General features: G+C 47.7%; 1 protein-coding gene across 1 annotated transcript; it reads right to left on the minus strand.

Annotated features, from left to right (window-relative positions):
• TRIB2 (tribbles pseudokinase 2) lies at nt 1–25,730 on the minus strand. Its single transcript, NM_001133130.1, is given in 3 exon segments — nt 1–2,412; nt 19,307–19,599; nt 24,292–25,730. Coding segments are annotated over 3 exon segments (1,032 nt in total). The 5' UTR covers nt 24,562–25,730; the 3' UTR covers nt 1–1,943.
• Nucleotides 25,731–26,727: the final 997 nt, after the last annotated feature.

Raw genomic sequence — 26,727 nt, forward strand, 5'->3', positions numbered from 1 at the left:
TTTTAGTTAAATACGCACAATTTTATTGATTGAAGAGATTAGGACAAGAACATTAAACCAAATACAGGACAAAGCACCAGAGGCCATAGATCCCCACCATGCATGTCACCAATCTCTCCTCCTCCAAGGTACTTAAAAAACAGGGGAGAGGGAAGAAAAAAAGGTCCTTCTTGACACAGCACCATCTTCAGAATGTTAAAAAAAAAAACCTTCTCTCCTTTATATCTTCCATTAGCAAAATAGAATCAAGGGCAAATCCATGGCCGCCTTGTCTCCTGGTTACGAAGGGTGAAGCCGCCCTCCTGGGAACGTGAGGACAGGGCTCCTGCTGCGCAGGCATAAAGCATCCAAGAGTCTGCACATACATGCCACACACTATTATGAAGCACAGATTCAAGTAACATTTACATACTAGAGTCCACGTGTCACCTACCCAAAAACAGGACCATTTCACAAAACATATACAGGCAGTCAAATCCGAACAAGTGAGGTACTGGGAACACAAATATTTATGCCAAAAGAGTTCTGTATCATACAGCAATAGAAAAGCCGTAATAAAAAACATTTTGCCACTCAAAATCAAATAAAGCTATCTAGAAAAGCCAAGTAAAAGGTTATTTCAGAGACAGAAATACTCAAACAAGGAAAAAAAATTATAAATGTTAACTACAGCATGTAATATGTCATCCCAAGTCAACCCGTAATTGAAGTACTGGCTTAATACATCACAATGTGACATTTTCCTTAATAAATAGAAGAGTTCTTGAAAATACAAAGGTGCGTATTGGGATAGAGAGCTGTTTTTATTTATATCATCATAGCTTTCAGCTAATTATCCTTCCCGCTTGTCTCTACTGAGGGTTTTTGTCCAAACCAGAGGGCCTTACAAGCCAAAAGGATCATTCTCCGTAAAAGAAAACTAAATAGCTGCCCTGTATTTTATACATGTGGGACAACCTGCTTTGTTTCACTAGTTTCTAATAAAACAAAGACAAATGTTTAGTTGCAATCAGAGTACTGCAAAAGCGTCAGACTCCAGGAGCTTGCTAAAATCTCAGGCCATTGCTATCATCTCAGCAAAGAGGAATGCCTGTCACACAAACCCTCATTGTTCAAAAGCAAAACGTGAAAAAGGAGTTGGATTTCTCTTTTCCTTTCTTCTTCCCTTTTCTTTCCCCCTTTAAACTAAGATAGCAGTAATGCATCTGGACGTTTGACTTCTAATAGCTTCCTGCCACGAACCAATTGACACAAAGCAGAATAGCTTGTTAAAGGACAGATTTTTTTCCCCCTTCAGGGAGCAAAGCATTAACATGTCATTTCCTGACCAGGATATTAAATAGTTTATTTAGAAGAAATGAGTTGAAGTGAGCGATTAAGAGACACAAACTGGACTTTTGTTTTCTTTTAGTGTAGCACCCAGGTTTCATGTCAGTCTGTGTGCACCGAATTTTTTTTTTTAAGTGAACCTCATTAATTACCAGCTAGGTGGTTGGCTTGTTTAAAAGAAAAAAATTTCTTGGCCAACTGTTCCTTCCCTGAATCCTAACAAGAAGTTAAATGCTAACAGTGCGATGCCAGGATGTGTGTTTGAGGCAGAGAGTTTTGATTCTGTCAGGATCTGCAACTATTTTGGAACAAAATGAAAAGTGGGGTAGGCGGAAGTGGCCCAAGTGGCAAGGGGTGGTCTCCCAGGCTATGTTAGGGAAGACAAGCTCCAGCGGGCTCCCATCCATCTCACCCCAATCCCCATCCCACGCCTCTTGCCCCCATACTACGTGGTCAGTCAGCTCCTTGAAGGTTTTCCCGCTCTGAACCAAGAAACTTAAGAGTGTGAGTGTCTTTCTTGCTACTCAGCCAGGCAATTTGTGTCCCCTGGAAGAACTCCTTTCCGCTGCCCTCGCTCACTCCTGGTACCTGCTAAGTCTCCGTGGGGCATGAGCTCAGTTAAAGAAAGGGTCCAAGTTCTCTTCCATGTTGACGTCCGGCACCAGCTGGTCAGACACTTCCTTAGCACCATATCCTGAATTCGAGACGCTAAAATCTGTGGAAAACCAAGGATGGTCCAGAATTTCCTGCGAGGTCAGCCGCTCTGAGGGTTCCCGCCGCAGAATGCTTCGGATGAGGCACTTGGCCTTGGGCGACAGAGTCTCTGGAATGTTGAACTGGCCACGCCGGATCTTGCTGAAGAGGGAGCTGGGTTCAATGTCATGGAAAGGGTACCGCCCCACCAACATGGTGTACAGCATCACCCCCAGGCTCCACACGTCGGCTGCTTTGCCCGAGTAGCTGCCACTGGTGTTCAAGATCTCTGGGCTTACGTAAGCCGGGCAGCCATGCTTGTCGGAGAGGGAATCATCATCTCCCCGCAGAATGTAGGCGTCTTCCAGGCTTTCCAGCTTGACCCGAGTCCTGTAAGAAAGGAGGAAAACATAAGCTCCTGAGGGTGCTCAGAGACACGTTACCACCAGCATCATAACATATCCAACTATAGTGTTTCTGAAGACTCCTCATTCACATTCATTCATTCATGCATTCATCTGACCAGCCAAACATTACTCACTGAGCACCTTCTAGCTGCCAGCTACTATTCCAGGGCTGAGGACACCCACATGGGTGAACAAGACTGACAAGGTCTTTTCATGCAGCTGATAATCCACTGGGGAGCTCAAACCTTGAGCACCTTAGCGAACCATGAATCACATTGTCATCACCCCTGTGATGAGGGAACAAGAGATTAAGTAGCTTTCTCAAAGTCACATTTGCATAACGATAGGGCACCACAGAATTCAAACCGAGATCTAACCAACCAGGAAGCCCACAGCTTTGTCTACAACTTTTGGCAGACTTGTAACTAACATGACAGAACAGTCCACAAAGACCTTTCACCTTACTTGCATTTTGGCCTCACTACAGCCCTTTGTATTAGACACGTAGGATATTAATATCCCATTTTACAGATGAGAATATAGAGACTCAGAGAGTTCGGGTAACCTCCCCAAACCTGTTAGCTGGGAAATGGAGAAGACTTGATCCCACATCTTCCTAAGTTGATGCTGCTGCTCTTTCTGCTATACCAGGTGCCTCTCTTTAGGACCAGGCAGGAAGCAGGGAATGTTCAGGCAGGAGTGGACTCCTATCACCTGGTCCTTCTGAGGCTGACACCCTCATATCAAGACCATCTTCTTTCCCTGGTCGGGCCCAGTGTCTCAAACCTGTAATCCCAACACTTTGGGAGGCCAAGGTGGGTGGATCACCTGAGGCCGGGAGTTCAAGACCAGCTGGGCCAACATGGTGAAACCTCATCTCTACTAAAAATACAATAATTAGCAGGGCGTGGTGGTACACACCTGTAATCCCAGATACTCAGGAGGCTGAGGCAGGAGAATCGTTTGAACCCGGGAGGCGGAGGTTACAGTGAGCTGAGATCGCACTACTGCATTCCAGCCTGGGTGACAGAGTGAGACTCTGTCTCAAAAAAGAAAAACAAAACCATCTTCTTTCCCAGATTTCCTGCTGCCTTTGTCTTCTGTCCTGCCCCTCATACCCCCAAGGCCTTGTCCTTGACCAGGTTCTAACATCTGACGAAGGTCGCCCACATCTTCTGCCTGTGCACATCTGTGATTCCAATTTCCCACGTGTCTGCATGCGTAGGGTGTGTGTGAACAGAACGATGAGCCCAAGATCCTTCTCAAACTAGGCATCCTACCCCCAGTCTTTCCCTGCCATTTAAGGTCCATTGTGGTTGCTGACAGGAAAGTAGGACTCTCCAGGGTATGCTCAAGAAAAGAGCTAAGAAATCCTGCATTAAACTGCCTGGAACCCAGCACGCATCCTTACACAGTAAGATCTGATGTCATCGTTGTGTATGACATAAATTAAGTGCTCAGGAAATACTTTTCGAAGTGAGTTGAATTCTTATCATTAACTATACCTAATCCACTGTGAGGGCCGGGATGCGCGGTGACTTGTTCAAGGCTACGGTGAAAGTCACTGAGAGCTTCCTCCACCCAGTGCCCCAAGCTCCTAGACCAGCCTCCTCTCCTTAGCTCAGGGGCCTCCTAAGAATTCCTGTTTTCCTGCCCTACTGTTCTTTGAGTGGAAAGTTAGGAATTACTACCTTCCTGTGCTCAAAATTGAAATCTTCCTCCGACTCTCCTGGCTAGGGCACTGCCTCACAGAGTTGCAGGTAGTCCTTGGGTCTCAAAAACTCAGTTAATCTATCCCATCATCACACCCCTGGAGGCTTGCAGAGAAGGTGAGGAGGGATGGGGAGGAGTTGGAGTTCGGATTAAGACAGCATCTACAAGGGCCGTCTCACTCACATCACGTACTTCCTTCATCTCAAAAGCGCACATGCAAGCGCACATGCAAGCATCTGCCCTGTTTGCCCCGAAGTGCAAAAAAAGCTCAAGTAAGCATTGAATAAGAAAGAGCTTGGAAAAACCACATTGGGTCATAAGTCAGAGGTTGTGACTCAAGTCCATCTCCTGCTGTTTCTCTTTCTCCGTCTGCCTGAAGGTCTTAGCCTTTCAGCGTGATCACCACAGCCACTAAGAATCATAGAAGCAGGGAAAGGTTCAAATTAACCAAAAGATTGCTGCTGGGAGTTCTCTATAGCAAAAGGTTTGGTGAAATCCTGGGTTGACTCTAAGACCTCATATTTGGATTACAGGAGTTCAAAGCTCAAGGAGTGACTGCTTTCCATATTAACTTCCACCAACGAACAAACAATAGTTGTGTTCATGGGAAAAGGCACTGGGCTAAGAGCTAGGAAGGCAGTTTCCAGGCTAGGCTCTGTCTCTCACCTGCTGTGTGGCTATGGCTGAGTCACTCAACTTCTCTGTTTTTCAGACCTAAAGAGGAGCACTAGACAACAAAGTCTTTAAAAAAAAAATTATGTGGTAAAATAGACACAACATAACATGTACCATCTTAAACCATTTTTAAGTGTACTTCATTGGCATTAAGTATATTTACACTGTCATGCAAACATCTGGACAAGGCAGTCTTAAAGTCTCTGCCAGTTTTATCATTCTGGAATTCTGTAATACCCATCTCTCCCTTTTTTATGTGCTCACCCACATTCTATTATAATCTATAGAATACATACTCGTCTGTGCCTATAGCTAATGTTCTACAAAAACAAGAAGGGTCTACATGTGCTAATCTGGAATGGAGCTGATTAAAAACAAATCTCTTTTGTCCTTTTGCATTTCCTAATCTAAGGTGGCAGGTGGAGCTGGCCCATGAGACTTACTAGCTGTCAAGATGCAGCTAGTGAAAAGGTGAAACCCAACAGGCAGAGGAAGGGAGGAGGAAGGCAGGGATCTCGAACCACAGGCACGGTGAGTTCTCTCCACAGCTTCCTCTACCCCATTCTCACCCAGCGCAAACCAGACTCCTCATCTCCAATTTCACTGTTTTAGCAGCAGAATAGCTATGGAAAGAATTACAACTGTGGAAATAATAGTAAGAAGAAAAACAAGCTCTCCCATCTGTGGGACAAGGGGCGGTCCAGTGGAACAAGCATGGATCTTGGTATCAAAGGGCCCAGGTTTTGCCCAGGTTCCTCTGCCCCAAACCTGCAGTGGTGATGCAGCTCATCCAGGTGGAGGCCTAGGGCTTGGTCACGGCTGCAGGGTGACCCCCAGGGACTCTCGACCATCTCTTGGCCCACACTCCCTCTCTCTCCATCTCAGCCTGTTTGCTGTTCCTCACATGCCCTGCTTGGTCCGAGTCCTTCTGAGGCCTATGCCACAGTGTCCCCTTGCCCTAATTGTGCTTCCCCAACTGTGCGACAGCTCACTTTTGTCTTGTCTCTGCTCGAATGAAGGTTATTAAACTTGATCCTGTCCATCCTACATTACGGAGCACACCCTCCTCCTCTTTTCAGCATGGGAGATATTGTACATTTACATTTCATGATTTACTATGTATCATTATGGTGATCATTTCAGGATGATCACCTCAATTCCCACCTCCAAGAGCCCATGGGCATGTGGCTGATGTCATTTTGTACGCAGAGAACAACACTTAAGTTTGCTGCTGTACCTTGAGTACCTGGCACAGAGCAGATACACAATCCATCAATGACAGGGACAGTCCTGCTGTCGACCCCAGGGGGAGCTTCAGTCCGCTCACCGGGAAAGGAACAAGGTCCAGTGCTCTGCCTACCTGGCCAGGGTTTAGTGGCAGTCAATGAGAGCTCTACAGAGGATGGACTTTGTAAATGACAGCATCAAGGAATCTCCCATAGTGATAAGGGGGTGGGGATATCAGGCATCTGTCAGTAAAGGTGGGAGGGAGATATGACTACAGGAACTTGCATTTCTCCCGGCTCAGCCTTGTCAGGGTGCAGAGCTCACCACCTCAAGGTTTTCGTGCAAGGGACTCTCGACCATCTCTTGGGCCACACTCCCTCTCACTCCATCCCAGCCTGTTCGCTGTTCCTCACATGCCCTGCTTGACCCCAGTCCTTCTGAGGCCTTTGCCACAGTGTCTCCCCACCCGGATTGTGCTTCCCCAACTGTGTCAGCTCACTTTTGTCGCATCTCTGACCAAATCTGAGGCCCTTTTCCATTCCTATCCCCTTCCAGGTCACAATTTTAGATTCCGAGTCTCCTTCACCTCCTCCTGCCCCCAGGTGTCCCCACATTCAAAGCATCCTAACCCCTCTTTCTGGAAGCCTCAGAAAATGGTTAAGGCCTCCACTCTGTCCACTAACCCTGGCCTTCCCCCAAGCTGGAGTTCACCTTTCACCTTTCCTACCTCAAGATGAGCACCCAGAATCCAGGCCCGATACTTCATGAATTTGAGAATAAAATGAAAAGACCATCCCACATGCTGCAAATACCAGCTGCCCCTAAGCTCATCTATCCAACACTTCGTGCTCCTTTCCTTCAGAGGCTGAAGTTTTAGTGGGGAGGGCCCAGGTCTGCTTGTCACATTTGGTTCAGCACATGTTGCAGAAGGACAACCACAAAAACCAGCCCAAGTCAGAGAGCAAAGCAGTGTCCTGAGGCCACAGAGCCCTGGGTTCAAGATCAGGCCCTGAAAATTACAAAGTACCAAATGGCAGATGTCATCTATGTACCTAATGCATGCGAGGCACTTACACATATAGTCTCTTTAAAGTTTAGGAGATCCATTTCCAAGGTAGGTACTATGATTCCTTTTCTCATGGACAATGAGCCTAATGCTCAGAGAGTCTGAGTAGCCTCCTACGGCTGGCAAGGTGAAGCAGTGGCTGGGCGCTCACCTTTCTTAGGCCTGACCCCACCTACTCAAGCAGCTGGCCGAGGAAACCACACCAGGGTTGCTCAGTTCACTAGGTTCCATCAAGGTGCGCTGTACATGTGCTTCCCCAGTGTCAGGGGACAGCCAATCCTTGGGGCAGGAGCCTGCTCTTTCTCTAGGGGAGAATCTGCATCCCAGGCAGGAGAGGGGCAAAAGAAAAGAGAAGCTGGGAGAAAGGATGAGGAGGAGATGCAGGCTTGCTGGCCTTGGTAGGTCATTCTTTTGACCTTGCTTCCTTCTCAGAACACTGTGAACTTGTTTACAAAACTTCTAGGCAAGGGTCGAGGCAACTGGTCTGGATTACGTCTTTCAACGAGGACCTTTCAGGATGCATACCACGAGAGAAGAATGGAGGGAGGTCCGACAGGCGGGGATGAGTGTCAGCTCTGGTCACTGTGGACTTGCTGTGTAACTGCAGGGAGGCTGCTGAAGGTCTTTGGGCCTTGGCTCCCTCCTCTGGGAAACAGGGCTGCCAGTCACGAGTCTCAAGAATGTGTATGGGGAGTCCCTGGTGGGGCTCTAGCATATGTCAGAAATGGGAACAGAAATGAATGAACAGTCTTGCAATGGCTCACGTCCCCTCACAGTCTGGGCATTATGAATTTTCCAGGCAAAGGAGCTGATTTCCATAAAAACCAACAGAAGCATCTGTGGACCTAGTAATTCAAATGTCCCACTAGTCATGCAGGCATGTAAAAGACATTTACCGAGCATTTACTCTGCTTGAGTTCCCCAACTAGGCACTGGGGAGACAGATATGACAAGTAATACCCACCTTCTCAGTTTTTGTGAGAATTAATTGTAATAATGCAAGTACGGTATCTACTGAGGAGCCTAGCATGGTAGATCTGCAAAAAACTGGTGGCAACAATAATTATCGATCTTATTATTAAGAATGAACCTTCGCACCCACCCTCAACCCAAAGCCTAGTGAAGAAGACAAGTGAGGAAGCATGAAATGCAAGTCCCCAGCATACGGCAGTAGATGGGAATTCTCGTTCCTTCCTGGGTCTTTTGCACTTGTTCCTCCCCCGGGCTGGAATGCTTTTTCCCAGCTCTGTGCCCAGCCCAGTCCCCTTACTTTATTCAGTTCTGACTATAGTAATCAGAATATGCTTCCTGGAAGTGGTGGTACCAGAGACAGTCCGAGAAGAATAAACATTCCCCAAAGAGACAAGGGGTAGAGGGTGGCGGCAATTTTTGTGACTAAAATGCTGTAAATGACAATGGTTATCTCCAGTAACTTCTCAGGGGAAGAGACATCTCCCTGCCAGCCACCAGCCTGGGGCAGGATTGGTTTGGCCAGAGAAGCTGGATCCCTGCAGGCCTTTTGCAAACTGTGCCTGGCATAGGAAGAGAACAGCCTGCTTTGCTCTCAACCTGCTGAATGAACAAGGCTTACACGTAGGCAGCCTGTGTACTCAATGACGACCCAGCCCAGTGCCAGGCCTTGTGTCACCGGATCCCGGTGCCAGGTGAGGAAGCCAAAACCAGCAGGGTGTGGTTCCTCTCCCAGCATCTGTGGAGCAGCACAGGTCGGCACTGAAAGCCCCAAGTCTCCCCCCCACCCCCATCCACTCTCAGCACAGGCTCCATAGCTCCCTTGGGCCACTAAGGTGAACTACCAGTGTGGCCCCTGGTTCTTTTGGCCTCAGTTTCCCTTCTGTAAAATAAGAACAAATAGCTACAGGGCCTGAAAAGGGCTAGTCTAACTTCAGAATTCCAGATTTTAAAGTTCCTTTAATTCTTAATCTCTAGTGATTACAACACACCATATGATATCCTAATAATAATTATAGTAACAATAATAGAAACTGTGTAAAGCATCTATAAGATGCTGAGATTATTACAGCTTGCATCCTTATTTCTCAAAACAAAGTAAAACACAAGTATGATATATGTATGCTTCCTAATATATAAGGAAGCTGAGGCACAAGGAATTAAATGCCCTAAGCCATACACAGAGAAACTGAAGAAGCTGAGCTCTGAATCTACGTCTGGAATCTAATGCCATTGCCCTTTCCAAAATACATTCTAGTACTAAAATCACTGATTTACTTAGGGCTAAAGAAAGAAAAACTTTTAAAGGGAGACCCTGAGATGATGGGGACAAATCTGGTGCAGTTCATTCAGCACTAGATCTGGTACAAAACCATCCCATTCATAGCTAACTGCTATAGCTCATGAGGTAGATACAGGTGGCTAGACCTGCCCATTTACTGGATGAAGAAACTGAGGTAACAGAAAGTAGATGTGACTTGTCCAGGGCCACCTCGCAAGCCAGTGGCAGAGCTGGGATTCAAACCCCGGTTTTTAACTCCAGGTTTAGTGCTTGATCCACAAGATCAAAAATAGTCTCCACAAGCAAATCACGCCGTGCTTTTCAATCTTTAAACAGCACCGTGGGCTCCTGGCAGGAAGAGATCAGGACAGGGTGGGCCAGGGTGGGGCTGAGCTGGGAGTTCAGCCAGACAAAGTGGGCCTGGCAGGGATGGGAAGTCCGGCGGCCTAAGGTCAGTGAAATCCAGAGAAGTCACCGAAGGCCGTCCGGTCAGGCGGTCCAGATAGCCTTAAGGGTCAAGTGAAAAGGTCAGCTGCTGCCAGATCTGACCTTGCCCTGACTGTTACTGAAAAAGTACTCTGGACAGCCAGCCCATCTGTGAAAGCCAGGGTCCCACCCGGGGCGACTGCTACCAAGGGCCTGGGAAGAACCACCTGGTACCATTGGCACCATCATGCCGGCCTGGCCGCCGCATTAGAACTTCACAGGCCACTAAACGATGCCAAATAAATTGTCATTCATTTAATTTTGGTTCATGTATGCACAGACTTTTCCAACAGTCACCTCTGAGAGCCACCTCTGCACCAGGTCTTGTAGAGTCAGTGAACCACCCCAACTCCTACCTCAAGTGGCTCACAAATTAGCAGGGAGAGCAACACGTGAGCCACAGGGCAAGCATCTCAGGGCATCGTGGTGGAGGGAGAGATATCTATATATAGGGAGAGAATATGCCTCTTGTGACCTTACAACACCACACAATCTGGAAGGTGGGTGTGCCCACACCGATTTGATGCAGGAGACTACAGCAGCTTAGAGACAGATGAAAGAACTTGCTTGGAAATAGCACAGTTGGGATGGGAAACCCAATCTGACTCAAATACTCAGGGGTTTTCTGCAGTGCCGTCTACCCGGCCACGACAGAACCCCTGCCCTGTCCGCATGCAGGTGCACATTCCTGCCCCTGACTCCCATCCATGGTGCCTGGATGAACAGGGGAGTCTCATTGTACCTGAACACCTTCCCACGCCCCCATGCAGACACCACACAAGCACAGCCTGCAGGCCGCAGGGGCTTTGCAGAGGAAGTCCATCCCGTCGCCATAGGAACAGAAAGGGAAACCCAAGAAAGAGGAAGCCATGCTGACAGGAATTCCTCAGCAATGCTCCTTTCATTCTCTGTATTGAGACATTAAGCCACGGCTCCTGAAGAATCCCTCCTCCCCCATATCAGTGGATCGGCCTCTCCGCAAAGCTTCCCCAGGCTCAGTGCTGGCCAGGGGCACCCAGCGGTGGTGTTGCTGCCCTGACCGGTGGCTTAGGAGTGCTTCAGGGTCCGGAATTTTCCCAGTCTTGTTCCAGGTGTGGGGTGGGAGTTCACAGAGCTCAGGGAGGCCTGTGAGTGCATCTCTGCACCCACTCACAGGGCCAGACGGGGATGCTGCACTTGACAGGGAGCCCCACACAGGCTTGTGGAGATGTGCGCTTAGACACGTAATGAATGAGATCAAGTCGAAAAACCTGGGTCCTGCTCTTGGCTGTGCCACTAACACATTTGAGACCTTGAGTAAGCCCACTCTCCTCCTCATTTTTTGTAAAGATAAAAGGGTCAGGTTTAAACCCCCACTTGTTGCCCCCAACTCTTCAATCCCACTGCCACAGTCTCAGTTTGAGCCACTTCTTCCTGGAACCCATGCCCGGCTGCTATTACCCAGTCCATCCTTCACAAATACTTCTGGAATCACAAACCTGTCCCTGCCATCCAGAAAAACCTTTCAATGGTTCCTTCTGGGCTTCAGGTCAAGTTGGAGGTGAGGGGTGTGTCTTTCAGGCCCTGGATTCAGCCTCATCTCTGTCCTGGCACAGGGGACCCTCCAGCAGCACAGCTCTCCCCACACATGGCTCTTTGTGCCTCTGGCTTGACTCATGCCTTCTGGGACCTCCCCATCCCTACTACAGCACTCAAGCCAACCTCGTGCAGGAGCTCATCACCTCCTGGAGGTGACCATTCTCCACACCGTACTCCACTGTTGGAACTGTTAAATAATGCTTACAGCTAAATAACTATTGAATAATGATTACATCCATTAGGCAAGGACTCCCTTGTACTGATTCCTGTACCATCAACACCTAGCACTGTAGGACAGAGTAGGTGCTTAATAAATGTTTGTGAGATAGAATGACCCCCATATCTAAGATCCCCCAACTCCAATATTCTATCTGGAGTTCAGGGCATCTAGGCAAGACTCTTCTTAAGCAATGCAATGTCTAGAGTCCAAAGAAATTTCAAATAGACTGGACTTGGTTTCATGATTTAGAGAAACTCCCAAGAGTATTGAGTAGAAAAAAACATTGAAAATGAGTTTCCATCCACTGCATTCCACTGTCAATATGGCTAGTTGATTTTTCTTATGATATTCATGCCACTGGGACATAAGGGGCTATTTGTATATCCACGGCATCAATGGTCACACATTCCTAAGTGCTGCTAAGTCCAGTGCTAGGCATGGGGGATAGAAAAAGAAATGAAGCCCATTGTATAGTTCCCTGGGGAAAAACAAAAACAAAACAAAACAAAAAAAACCCCACAGAATGGAACAACAGGACATAGGACTGCCCGCAGGGTTGGCTCATTGGTGGCCCAGTCCATGCCTGCTCAGGAAAACCAAGTCGCGAGCCGAGTTTTGACCCTGGCTAGTCAGGTCCTCCTGGTGCACACCTGTTGCCTAACTGCGTGAGAAAATTCTTTCTCAGGGATGGGCATAAGAGATGGTATTTCACCTGTTGTCTATTTCCTGGAGACAACCTAGTATTTGAGAGCTTGGGCTCTGGAGCCAGGGGCCTGGATACCAACCCCAGGTCTGCCACTGGTTGGCCATTAGACTCTGAGGATCAATTTTCTTATCTGTAAAACAGTGGAAATAAGAGTATCTTACTCATTGGGTTTAAATTGATTAATTTTAATATGGTAGTTAATTAGAATTAAATTTGTGAATCACATGTTATGGGTAAAACACATGGTGGGCCCTAGATATTATTTCATTGAAATGTAGGTCTCATGAGAACAGGGTTTCTCTCTCACTGGGTTCTGTAGTGTCCCCAGCACCAAGAATAGTGCCTGGCACATAATAGGTGCTCAATAGATATTTGTTAAATAAATAAATTCAATTATAAATAAATAAATTCAATTATAAATAAATAATTGAATCTCCAGGCTGTTGGGTTATGAGGCTCAATGACATCAGAGGATGCCCAATAGCAATAATGGTGGCTATGTATTCAAGTAGCTGCAGTGCACCAGGCACTGTGCCAGGCACTTAACATATTAATACATTGTCTCTTCTCATGATTTCAGAGAAGGCAGGCTAAGACCATAGGGCTAAATGGAGTAATAAAAAAATCTGACCACTGTGCCTCTGCTCGGTTTGCTTGAGGACCCACACTAGCCCATCAACTAGTTACTAAGTACAAGCAGTAAGCAGCCCAGCAAGAAATCCTGCTGAAGAATACCTACTATTTCGTCTACTTATAAGCATGGAACCTGGAGGAAGCTCTCCCCTCTCTAACTGTGATTAGAAAAGCCCTTCATGAATAAAATTACAGCCTGCCATAGACACTGAAAACAATGTCTTAAATAAATGTCACTTCTGCATAAATCATTAAATTAAAAGGGAAATGATGGGTAAATTTCTCACTTGATGGGAAACTTTGAAAATAGCTCTCTTTGAAAAGGTGTCTCCATAGGGGATGTATAAGTTTTCTGGGCTCCCATTGATTCCAGGCAATGACCTAGACGCCAATACTCTACTTACCCCTGCCTCTCTCTTTCTGTCATTAGAATCCAATCTGAGCTACTCCCACTCAAAAAAGGAGACATTCCATCAACAAATAGCAAGGCCCAACCTGTTCCAGGAGCAGTGAACATGAGACAGCCTATGTCCCCAGGAAGCTCCCAGCAGGGAACAAGGATAGTCTACAGATGCACACACAGACCATCAGAATATAGTAGGAGATGAGCTCTGATGAGGAAAGGGAGTGCTATGGGAGAGAGATCACTGATCCACCCTGGGGAATAGGAAGCTCGCCAGCCTTCCCCAAGGGTTGGCAATACCTCAAGTACATAAAGGGGTTTCTCCTAAATAAGGGAATTGCAGGAGCTCTGTTTCCTTCAAAGCAAAAACGAAAGGTATTTTCCCAAAATACAAAGCGCCTACATCTTGAAAAAATGTACACAGCTTTTAATGAAAGAAAAGCTGAGTCTGGTCTCCAGGGCTTCGATGCCTGCCCTCTGTACTCTGTTAGATACTGAGACCTCAATGGAGGCGGGTGCAACTTGCAGATCTGAAGGAAGAGCCAATAAAGATACTAAGAGCTGAGAAAGAGTGCCTTGACCTCTGTCGGTGGGGGAAGGAGAAAGGCCTCCACCCCACAGGGAGGCACAGGTCTGTGAATCTGGGCAGGTGGCGTTTATGATACTGAAAGCCCCCGGGCCACTGAGTTCCTGCAAAGAGTCGCAGCTTCCACCCTGCTGAAGCAGGTACTGACCGGCTTCCACAAAGCGGAGGAAATGAAACCTGTCACATCAAGAGATAAAGATCTTCTACCCAAAGAAGAAACATGTAAAGAGGCATGTTTCTCAGTTCACATGGGGTCCTTCTGTGCAAGGAAATGTCAACACTGAACTGAGACTGGAGGCAGAGAGTGGCAGAGGGATGGCAGGAAGCCTTGAACCCAGAGAGAAATCCAGTGGGCAAAAGCAAACAGGAAGCGCAGTGGGAACAAGGCCCCACCCACCTTCCTTGAGCAGCATAAGGGTGCACCTGCTCAAAGGGCTCTTCGCATCTTGAGTAAGCCAGGGAACTGGCCCTGTGACCACAGAGCGACACTGAGTGCAGAGGAGGCTTCCGTCAGCAGGATATCCCGTCTGCTGATAGCTGACTGTGTGCTAGGTAGGAGCTCCCGTCTGCTGATGGCTGACTGTGCGCTAGGTAGGAGCTCCCATCTGCTGATGGCTGACTGTGTGCTAAGCATTGGGCTCCCTTGTATTAATACATTTAATTCCATGATGGAAGCCTTGTTGTTATTTCCACTTTGCAGATGAGGCAATCTGGGCACAAAGCTTAGGTAATTTTTCAAGGTCCTTTCCTAAGAAGTGCAAGAAGAGGGATTGGAATCCAGACAGCAGCTGTGACTCTACATAGAAGTAACAGGACTTCTCCCAAGCTCAGGCCTTCCCATGAATTACAATGGAATTGGAGGGGCTTGAAACATGGGGCTTCTAAGAATAGACTGATCAAGCAGGTCACCCCAATGCCACAGCAGAGAGGGGGAGGCGGAGTGCACAGGACACGCACTTTGGGGATGTGAGTACTGCCTTCTATCAGATTCTGAGCCCTAACCGGCAGGGTGGCTGCTACTACACACAGACCATCTGAGATTTTACTACACGAACTGTGGATGCACAGGGTGTGGCCAGGTGAGTTCAACTGGGATTGGAGATTAACTTCCTCAAAATGCTGCTCAATGCCTCTGGGCCCTGAGGTTTTCCTTTCCAGCAGTATAAACAAAAAGAACCAGGCTCTGCCCTGCACAAACATCCCTGAGAACGAAGGAGAAGCAGCAGTCCAAGGCCTGCAACACAGAAGCTCGTTCAGGCACGGTGGGGTACGATCCTCCACTCCCTACACGTGCCTGTGGCCGCCTACTCCAGTGCACATATGGTCAGTCCGGCCTTTCTGAGCCTCAGGTTCCAGACCAGACGCACTTGACCTTTGGCACTAACTTAATGATTATAATTAAACCAAACAGAGAAGAGGATGTGGCCTAAATCTGAACCCCTATATCACAAGGGTGCCACTCTTCACAGAATAGGCTGCCCAAGCGAGTGACTTAATTCTTCAAGAACCCACTGAGTCCTGGGAACTGCTCTCCCATAATGGTACTATTTCATCAATGACTCTAGGAACAGCTGTCCCTTCATGAGTGCCTGCCCTGCCCGGTGAGTCACAGAATCATCTCATTTAACCCTCACAACTGCCCGACAGGAATGCCATTATTATTTCTGCTTTGAGGAACCACAGCTTAGAAACATTCAATGACTTATCCAAGATCAGGTAGCTAAGAAGAGGCAGAAGTTAAACCTAAAACTCAAATCAAAGTAAAATGGAAACAGAAGACTCTGAGCTGCTGCCATTTCTACCCAGCAGCACAAGGCACACTGGCATCAGGTCTAAACATAACGCTGGGCATCATCCGTGTCTGCCTGCAAAGCTACCAGTGGGGGACTGGATTGAAGGCGCTGCCAGTTCCACTAGGAACGTTTCCGTGGATGGCCATGGATGCAGAGTCCCAGATGGCACACGATCGAAACTTTAGGCATAAGGTGTCAGCCCATAGGCAGGTCTTGTTCAGCACCAGGTGGGCCTCAGCCAATTTCATACGTAAAGCCTGCACTTTCGATCGTTTTCCAGATCACCAGAGTTCAAGAAGCACATCACTGAGAAGAAGACTGATGCGCAAAAGAGGTGTGTGATGGTCAGAAGATGAAGAAAGCAGCACTTCCCAAATTTGCTTCTTTGCTTTTTCACCGTGGGACCAATGCCCAAAAAGTTAGAAAACAGACATTAACTCCGTGGTTTAGCTTTCCAAAAGCCTTGAAAATTTAACCCATCGCTTCCTTACACTTGCGATGTTGTTGAGGGAGAAGGAAGCTTTAGCTCCACTAAAAGTGATGCAATTAGGATGGAAGATGAGAGTTCCCAGCAGCAAGCATGGAGCCAGTGAGGTCCTGGGCCCCTGACACTTGGCCTCACACTCTTCCCTCAGGAAGTGCTGGCGATGTGCTCCATGTAGGCCACCATGCAGGCCAAATAAAAGAGAATCTGCCATGAAACTCAGTGCTGCCAGGAGGCAGAGAAGGAGAAATACATTGTGGAACAAAAAGCAGAAGTTTCACATTCTGGAATCAAGAGGTTAAAATACAAAACAACAAGAAGAAAAAGGTGACTAGGCATGATTCCCCTTTCACAAAAAGTTGATAGTGGGATTTTAGAAAAACAAAAAAGCTCTTTATCAATCAATCGGCTACTGCTGAGAACATTCAAAATGTCCTTGAAAACAGAAGTGACCTTCTCAGAGCTGCCCAGACAGATACTTGTCATGTTCCTGAAAGGCAAGCCCACTGGGACCTCCATGTGACTCGGGCTGGAAGAAGAGCTCTGGATGAAATGACAGGATTTCTAGGCTGGCTGCACCCTCAGACTGGCTGTGCAACATTAAGCAAGCAGGGTGACCTTGCCATGAGGCCAAGTAACCTCACTGATCAGATGGAGGAGTTATCATTTTCTCCAAAGTCCTACAGGGCATCAGCCTCAAGGCTGGCCCATGGGGCAACACGGCTGCATGGCCAATGGGGCTATCACACATGCCACCATGCTGTAGTGACTATATAGGCCAGCTCCCTACAGTCCCTTACATTCTCTTTTTACCTTGGAAAATGCTCTTGAAAATGAAAAAGGATTTTGCTTTGACATGTTTACTCTAGGCAATTGTTTTGGTTTCACATTCACACTGGATACTCCTTTCTGGTTATCTCTGGACAGGGTCATGCTCTTTCGCCAAAGTCAAACATAATTTCCAGACAGAATGTCAGAGGCACACACTCCTGAGGTTGGAAGCTTCTTCCCTGGGTCCTGGGACATCAAGGATTTTGGCTGTGCGACGACACACTCATAAAGGAGAAGCAAAGGCTGGGTGGGAGTAAAAGCCCTCCACAGCCCAGGTGAGGCCTGGCTGTGCTTCACTGGCTCCTAGCTAGCTGTGTGCACTGGGGTGTGCTCTCACCTCTGGAGTTCTGCCTCCTGGCAGCAAACCAAGAGAGTGCCACACAGACTATGCAACCTCCGGGTCCACTTTTGTTCCCATGTTCTACGACTTGGGGACCTCCACCCTGCTCTACTCATTTGCACAAACATGTATTCACTATGGGGGTCCTATCCCTGAACAGGCCATTCCTTCTACTCGTTGGTGCCCGAGAGTTCCTCCCTATGGAAACACAATCAAAGACGACACTTAAAAACACAGATCCCTGCGAGAGAGGGCATTTGCCGTCCCCATACCCTCTGGCAGACAAATGAATTTCTTGAGAGCTGACTTACTGGTGAATGTGGCCTTACTTCTGCTCTTTCCTGTCCGTAACTTTGGGACTTCACCACGTTGCACTTCGGAGCTCTCATCTATACAATGGACATGATGATATTCACTTCTCCAATAGGGAGAGATAATTAAAGTTTAACCTTATGGTAAGAGCTAAACAAATATGACCTCTTATTTTTGTAGGTGCAGTTATTAAATCTCCAAGAAAGGTGGAACATAGAAGGGTGGAGAGAATACCTTTGTCTGTATCATTGGGGGTCAACATATATTCATCTTCTAAATGAGAATATTCGAAGAAGCACATACGCCAATTTATTATTAATTGAAAAGACCTTAGAGCCAATATAGCATACAGAAGGTAACAGAAGGAGAAATATGAGGGCTGGTAGAGGGAGGGTGGAAACAGACGAAGGACCAATCCAAGATCACTGAGGGTATCAAAGGCAAAACCAAGGGAAACATCTCCAGGCTCCACAGGCAGAGGCATCTGAGCGGAAGAGAAAACGTAAATGTGGTTCCACACTCTAGATCTTCCAACAGCTGCCCCTTCTCAGTTTGTTAATAAAGGTAAAGGCATTCACAAGCAAAGATCAAGATATGAGCTGGTCTCCACGTTATGTGGAGCCTCATTCAGGAACTACGGTGAGCAATGAATATAGATTTGTTGCCTCTGTCCCTCTAAACTCATATTCTCAAAAAGAAAAAAAAGGGCTTGAAGGAGTTCTTAAAATCAAAATCGGCTGGGAGAGAAAGCAGGGCCCCAGCAGGGTCTGCTAAATAGAAGGTAATGAGTTAATGGCATAACCCAGTTGCCTGCATCCTGTCCAGCTGTCTCCTCAAATAACCAAGACCTCTGCAGTGCCATGCATTTGCATCAGCAGTTTCCTCACCTGGAATGTGGTCTTTCCCACATTTCCTGAAATACAGTCATCTTTCGAGTCTTGGCTCCAAAATCACCCCTCTAAAATCACCCCTATAAAACCTTCCTTGACTCTCCAAGTCCTAGGGAGAACTGACATGTCCCCACCACCCCAGTTCTCATCCCACCCAGCACGGACCTCTATTCTGAGCTTGTAGCATTTCCTTTATAGGTCCGTTGGCTATCTAATTCATCTAGATATTAATAGTACTGAGAATTGTGACTAATACCTAATATAAGCTTAGGTAAGAGCTACTGAATGAGTGCATGGATGAATGAATTATAAATGACTGATTCTGGGTGCTGAGTGTTCTGCAGGTAGAATTTTCAAGGCCCTGCCTTTACTGGCATCGAAAATGTCAAAGAGGTTTGCAGCCACCTTCAGAATTCAAGACACCTAATCATACGTATTCCTTGGGTCACAGAATATCCTGGTACCTGTCCTTTAAGCACCGGATGACACCTTTAGAATAGTAGCTATTTGTTTTCCCAAAACACTTGAAAATTGCAATATTCACTTCCTTTTGCCCTCCTAAGATTCCTTCCCCTCATGTGGACCACAGACAGTAAAAAAATGTCCATTCAAGACTTTTCTAGGAAGCTGTTGTTAGGAGCAGTCCATCACAGTACCCAGGTCCGGACAGGAATGAGACCTACCTCTCTTCGTCCTTAAAGATGAATTTCCGCAGCTTGAGGTCCCGCAGCACCAGACCCCCGTCATGGCAGTGGGCCACTGCCGAGGCAATCTGGTAGAACAGTCTGGCTGCCTCCTCCTCTCTCAGCTTCTTGCAGGTGCGGACGAAGGAATGCATGTCCCCATAGCTTCGCTCAAAGAACACATAGGCTTTGGTCTCACCCAGGATAATTTCAGTGATTTGGTTGATGTTACTATGAGCAGACAGGCAAAAGCACGGTGCCAGGGATTCCTGGTAGCAGCTGATATCAAACACCTACGACAGGATTAACAGTAAGACCAAAGTCAGAAGTGCCTCTTGTACAACCAAAACACAGAATGCTGCACCTCCCACAGGCATGGCTTTTGAGATGACAGAAAATATGCTGAACTTGGACCCAGACCACCTTGGCCCTGCCTCCTACCAGCTGTGTGGCACTGAACAAGTCACTTAACCTCTCGGAGCCTCCAAATCTTTACGTATAACACGGGAAACTGATACTTGACTCACAGTGTTAGAAGGATTATATGAGAAAATGAAGGTGATAGTGCTTTGCAAAATGTAATACGGTACACAAATAATAATTTTCATTATTTTTGTCTCTAGCCCAATTGCGTGTTTACAGAACTAAGGCAAAATTGGAGAGAAAGTGATCCACCTCAAATGACATCAACCACACTTTATTTACCTTCAAAAATAAAAAAAAGAAAAGAAATGCACATAAACAGGCATTATACAACACATGAGCAACTAAGAGAATAAATAGCTAGCTTTTGCCTAATGGTCTCTAATTCAATACTTTCATTTTACAGATATGGAAACTGAGGCTCAGAGAATGAGCCAAAACTCAAGCCCCCAGTGGCAGAGGTAGGAATAAGATACAATCCTTCTGAATAGGGAAGCAGCCTTGCTTCTTCCTCTCTTCCCTCCACAGATATCTAACTCAATGAACCAGTTATGCAATGATTTTCTATGAATCAAAATTAGCCTGCGAAATGCCAACTCATTGTGGGATTGCTTAAAAAGAAAAGGCACCATCAATACCTTTTGAAACAGACCTAACAGAAATTAACACTACAGAGAATTTTTGAGGTTATATAAAAAGCGCTTTCATTCATTTCAAGACCTCCACTAAATCAGGAATACAAGTCCCTGGGTCTGGAATGTGGTTTTTCTATCTGCCTGGGATGTGGGTAAGATAAATCTATTCAGTGTGTGCGTGAGCCAGGGGCATGCGTGGGTGAGCTTCGCTGGAAAGCATCTAAGGCAGGAACGCCCTAACAATACACTGCATGCTATCAGTTCACAATGATTTAGCTGCCTAAATCGCTTTTTCACTAGTTAGAGCATACTTTCTTTGATCATCATTTTGCAGTGTGGTAGGAAATATGCCGGACTGGAAGTCGGCAACCTTGAGGCACTAATCCTGGCCCTGCCACCAATAATCTGGATGAGATGGATAAAGAGCTTAGGGTTACTGGACCTCCCTCCTCTTCATAAAATGAAGATGTTGATTTAGAACAGTGTTAACCTTTTTTGGGTCCTGATGTCACATAAAATCTGACAAAAGCTCTGTTCCCTCTTAGCTGACAATGCCCATTCTCAAATACATGCACAATACCGGATTCATTTTAAGGGGATTCACGGGCTTTCTGAAGCCCATCCAAGGCCACAGACTGCTATTTAAGAATCCATGAGTTAAGTTGCTCTAAGCTTCAAAAAATTGAAACAAAATCTGTGAGTCAAACAGGGATGTAAAACCTCAAGAGAGTTGCTGCTAACCCGGCCAAGGAAGCAAAGTTAACAGTAATGTTGTGAATGAACCATAATGAGGCATCTCAGAAAAGCGGCACAGCTGCTGCCACTATAACCTAGAATTTAAGAAAGAATACTTCAACATCTCCAGAGACCACAAATCACACACTGATACTGTCAAATGATGACCCAAGAGCAGTGACCTAAGAGGCCTGTTCAATTAGGAATCTGAAATGCTTGAATCAACTTTAACACCCTGACTGCGGGGAACAGAAACCCGGGGAAGCCTCAAAAATTTCAAGGAGTAATAAGCTTTGCAGTGGCTAACGTAAACACTGCATTATATAATGAAGATGATGTGTTCTGAAATACCAGGTTGCAGCTTCTGTCGCCAGTGCTCACAGAGTTATGATTATTTATAATCTACTTCCTGTTTCCAGGTGCATTTACAAAAACATAAAAGGTGACTTTTGCTCAGCACTTTTAGCCTATTACCCTGCTCCACTGCTGAAAAACTGAATGGAGACAGAATTTTTTAAAAAACTAACATATTTGTGGCAGCTTCAAATGTAGCCATACATTTTGTAGAAGAGACCAAATTCCAAGATGGTGGACAGAGTATGAAAAATAAAATAAGTACTTATGTTTTCCCATATGAGAAGGAGCCAAACTTTTATTAGTAGCTATCAGGGGCATTTAGGGGCTTGGACTGGTATTTAAACCATCATCTTCACGTGCAAAATCAAGCCACAAGCCTGGTGCCAGCTTCTTTACATGTTTAATTTGGAGCCTTGGTTATGTAATGTGACAGTTCAGATAAGGCAGTAAGATTAGGCCATCATTAATAACATTTGCAAAAAAAAAAGTACCCATTCTGCCAAGATAGTAAGTATGTCAATCTGCACAGTAGCTACCAGTATATGCATGAAAACATACAGTCAAAGACTCCTTAAAGCGCCTTCATTCATCTAGCAAAAGTAAGCACATGGAGACAATAAGCAGCCTCGATTATTTTGTTTAAATGACTCTGGAATCTCTATTCCTCCAAATAGTGTCCTATGGAATTCTCTACACAGTCCCCTATAATAATTAGCATCTTTACATTTTATCTGTTTTTACAAAGAATTTTTTCATTGGTCAACACACAGCTAGGAAACATGAATCTTCTATCCTAAGACACCAAAAGGAACCGGATTCAATGTGTAGATTTCACTGAGCCTTAACGTAAGCTAAGAAACCACAGCATATATATCTCTCGGGGCAGTTCAGAGAAGCAGCCTTATAAAACTCTCTTGGAGCTTCTTAGGAGATACACAACTATGCTTGCATAAGAAGTCACCCACATCATCTATGGTAAAAAGTCAGGAAAACAGAAGCTGCTGTGTCTTAAAGGGATGACCTCTGTCAAGCAGAACAATGATACTGCACTTAAATCCACTTGCAGCCACACTGTAATTGGTGAGGGGCTGATTCAATCTTTGCAATAACTAAACCAGCAGATTAAGTCCAATTTGAGGCCAGAGCACAAGTTTGCAAATGACACTGTAAGGTCAGCCCAAAGTGAAATATGTCTTGCAAAATCTGGAGAAAGAATGAGCAGAGGCCAGAGTCACCTCTGATTTTAAACAAAGAAGTAACAGCCAGATGCCCCTGCAGAATTTGGCTGCAGAGTCTCTATACTTAAAAGCATCTCCAGCCTTTGAAAAATATTAAAATGCTGTACTGAAGTTGAGCAAAAGGAATGAAAATATTCACTGCTGGGTGATTGTGCATATTTCATACAAGAGTGGCAGTTCTGTGGAATTCATTCATTTCAAAGGATGACTATCCTATTGTGCAACCTTGCAGACTTCTGAGAATTCAATCCAGCTACTGAATTTTGGTTAACCGGGCACAGTTGCTCTGGGTCTCAATAACTTAGAGAAGATGCAAAATACCAAATGCTCAGTACAAGCAAAGGACAACATTTAAAGAGTCTCCGATTTCCCCCTAAGGGCTGAACTGAACAATCGCAAAACTGACTGGAGATCTCCACTAAACCCAAATTTTGCAATGAAATACTCCAGTCCACTATGAATTAAGGCAAGTCCACAAAGTAGTCTGTGGTGAATGGCAAAAGCGCGATGTGTTATTTGCAGCACAACCGTGCCCAGTGACCATTTCAAAGGCAGAATGGGTCCCCCACTCTCCCCTTACCCCCTCAAAAAAAAAAAAAAACAGCAAATCTAAAATTAAGTGACAATGAATCCTTGATCTATGTCCAATTCTGGGTAGTAGTATACTCTATTGTAGTTATTTTCTTTTTTGCAACTATTTCGCCCCTCATCCACTTGTCTGGGGCCCGGTGCGTGCACACAAAGATACACAGACACACATATACATAAACCAGTCACTGTTCAGGGTTAAAGACAAAAAAGGAAACCGAAGTGTCCATTGCAGTGGTATTACCACTGCGGATCCCTAGGGCTCCAAACGGGAGCCTCTTAACCTTACAGGCAAAGGTGTGTGTTCAGGGGGGAACGGAAGAGGTGGCATGAGCAGGCAGGGAAGTCTAGAGATAGGGAGAGAGACCAAGACCAGAGAGAAAGACCCAAAGCATTCACTATTCACCAGAAAGTGCTCCGGCTTTGATTTCCACCCCAATCCTCCTTTCAAGGCTCCAGGCAGAAGAAAGGTCTTTGTAAACTCCTTCCCTGCGCTGGGCCCCTGGGCGCAGCCGGAGGGGGCACCTTTGTGTGTCTGTTTTAAAGGGCACCTTCGGAACAAAGGTTTAACACCTGCCCGCTGCTAAGAACAATGGCTGCGAAAGGAACGAAGTCATCAGTCTTAAAATTACCGGGGGATTCCCTAATCCTTGTTGGAAGGGGAGGGTGCTAGACACAGGAAGAAATCCCCCCCGGGCAGCGGGACCCGGCCTCGCGCAGAGAGCTCCTGGAGTCTTCGGTGCACGCGTGTCCGTGGCCCCCGCGCAGTCCCGCCGCCCTCCCCTCCCCGGGCTCTCCCCGAAACGCCCCCACTGCAGCCCGCCCCATTGTCTGAAACGGTGTAAAAACTTCGCAACTTGTCTAACCTGATCAAATAAATAAATAAACCCATTTAATAAGGCCACGGTAATTATCCCGCGAATCTCCCTCTCCCAGACTCGAGGGCCTGGCGCCCTCCCGCTCTCTCAGGCCCCTTCCAAAGACAAAAAGCAACCCCCTGCCCCTTTACCTTGCACACCAGCTCCTCTCCGCTGTGCAGATGCACGGCACGAAAAACGTGGTCTCCCTCCAGAGGTTCCAACAATAAGTATTTCCCGATACAAGAAACGCAATGCGACAAGTTCGGAGTCTCGGGCGGGCTCGGGGAGCCAAGGTTCGGGCTGAAACTCTGGCTGGGCTCCGCGGACCTTATAGACGACAACTCTTCGAAATCCTGGGTTTTGTTCCGCGATCTCCCATATCTCGCTATTGTGATGGGGGTAGACCTGTGTATGTTCATGAGTGTGAGGATCGCACACGACAAACAAAAAAAAACCCGCTGGAGAGATGAGTCGCTGGCGAGTGCGGCTGCAGGCGCCTCGGTGCCACTGATTTTAAAACGGAGCGAGAGGGGAGGGGACAGGAGAGGGGCTGCGTGGAGAAAGAGTTAGAAGCCCCCAAATGGGCGCCGCCGGATACCTCGTCTGCTCCGAGCCCGGCTCCCGGGGGTCCTCGGTCGGCAGGCAACTCGCGTCCTTTTGTTACCCCAAAGCAGTCGGCGATGTGCAGAATCGCCGCACTTTTAGTTACTCTGTGTGTGCGTCCCCGGCGTGGATCTGGATGAGTACCCGGGCTGCTAAGGTGCGGAGCTGCAGCGCCAGGGCTCCCGACGCGACCCCCAGGCCGGCTTCCGAATCGCAGACGGGGCGGAGGAGCCCGCGGTAGTTTGTGCAGTCTTCGGGGCGCTCACGGCGGCAGCTCAGTCCCAACGCGTTAGAAGCCAAACAAAAAGAGAAAGGAAACAAGCACGGGTCTACCGGCTGGCGACGCACGGCAGCCAGAATCCGCGCTGCACCCCCTTTTTTTGGTGGAAAGGGTGGGGGGCGTGTAAGGGGGGGTGCGGGAGAGAGCAGTTACCTACGTTTTAACTGTAGATGGCGTCTGAGGCTTTTCCAAGATCGCGAGCTCTCCAAAAATTAAACAAACAAACAAAAAAAAGAAAAATTGCAAGGGAGCATTTAACTTGGAGCGGTCAGCGTTGCCAACAAAAGATTGCAAAAGCTGAGCACAGAGTTGCGGCGCGGGCTGGGCGCAGGTACCGCGACAAAGCCCTGGGCTCGGCCCGCCGCGCGGAGGTCAGCACAGGCTCATGCTGTCGCCGCTCGCTCGCGCCCCGAGTCTTCCTCCGAATGCAGCCAGACGTGCAGGACAGAACGAGGACAGATCGGCGGTCTGCGATTTCTCCGGCACGAGCTTGCGGGGGTCCTGCGGGCGCTGCAAGCGGAGCTGCGTCCCTGGCCCTTCCAACGCGCGGCGTTTCTTTGCCCCTCTCCCGCTGGAGAACTGGATCTCGTCCTGGAATAATTTGCAATCACCCCGGCTCCCCCTACCCCGAGACCAAATTGCCCGGTGAGGTTTGTTTTGGAGAAAATTGACGGCTTGTCTCCTCCTTCTTTGATTTCTTGCTTGCCCCCCCCCAGAGAAAAGAGGGGACCGTGTATTTAAAAATTAAAGGGGACGGCCGACGGTGCCCGAGGCCAATCCCCGCGCTCAGCACGCCCGCATCCCCCGGCGAGGCGGTATTAATAGTTACTTACGTGGCCGGGGATCTCGGAGCGAGCGGGGCCGTGTGTGCGCGTGTGCGCGCGCGCGCCTCGCTCGCGCTCGGTCTCCCCATTCAATGTCACCGACACATTTCCACGGAGCCTCCGCCCCCCCCGCCGCCCCCGCGACTGGCTCAGCCCAGAGCCGGCCCCGCCCCGCCCCCGCCCGGGCCCCCCTCATTGCGCCGGGCGCCCATCAATCAGCCCCGCCGCTGCCCGTCCTCGGGCGGCTCCCCGCGCCGCTGCCATTGCAACTGCGTGCCGGGGGCGCCAGCACCGGCCTCGCAGCTCCCTCGCCCGGCCGGGGAGGTAAACAAAGTGAAATATCCTTCCGCGGCCAGGGGCCCCGGGCGCAGCACGTTGGGTCTCGGCTGCGAGCCCCGCTGCGGGAGGCTGGGCAGGGGTTACCTGCGACTCCCGAGCCGTTCCCCACACGCTGCTCCCGCAGCGCCCGCTCCAGCTCTTCGTAGCTCGTTCATATTCCTGGCGCTTTTCCGCAGAAAGCCAGGCACGCTCTGAGCATTGGGCCCTCAGGCTCAGATGTGGCCCTGAACGAGGAGCTCTGTTTTGGAAGAATGTGCTTGCGTTGGTATTGCTGCCTGGAGTTTCGAGAATTCGTTTCATGGTATCTCTCCGACATCCTCCTCTCCATTTAAACGAAAATCCATTGCTTCCTTTTAGTTGGTGTCACCGCTTGCCCCCGATCCCCACATCCTGGGCTTGTATTTCTAGTGTTTTCAGCAGAAGAGGAACTGAAGGCATCTTTTGACTCAGGTCAAATTTAATCACTAATTCTTCCCTTCCCAGTGCATTGCTTGGAGGGCCTTGGAGGCCAACCTGGACAAAACTTTGCACCCACACCT

This window comes from Pongo abelii, chromosome 12, assembly GCF_028885655.2.
Source record: "Pongo abelii isolate AG06213 chromosome 12, NHGRI_mPonAbe1-v2.0_pri, whole genome shotgun sequence".
Classification (NCBI taxonomy): domain Eukaryota; kingdom Metazoa; phylum Chordata; class Mammalia; order Primates; family Hominidae; genus Pongo; species Pongo abelii.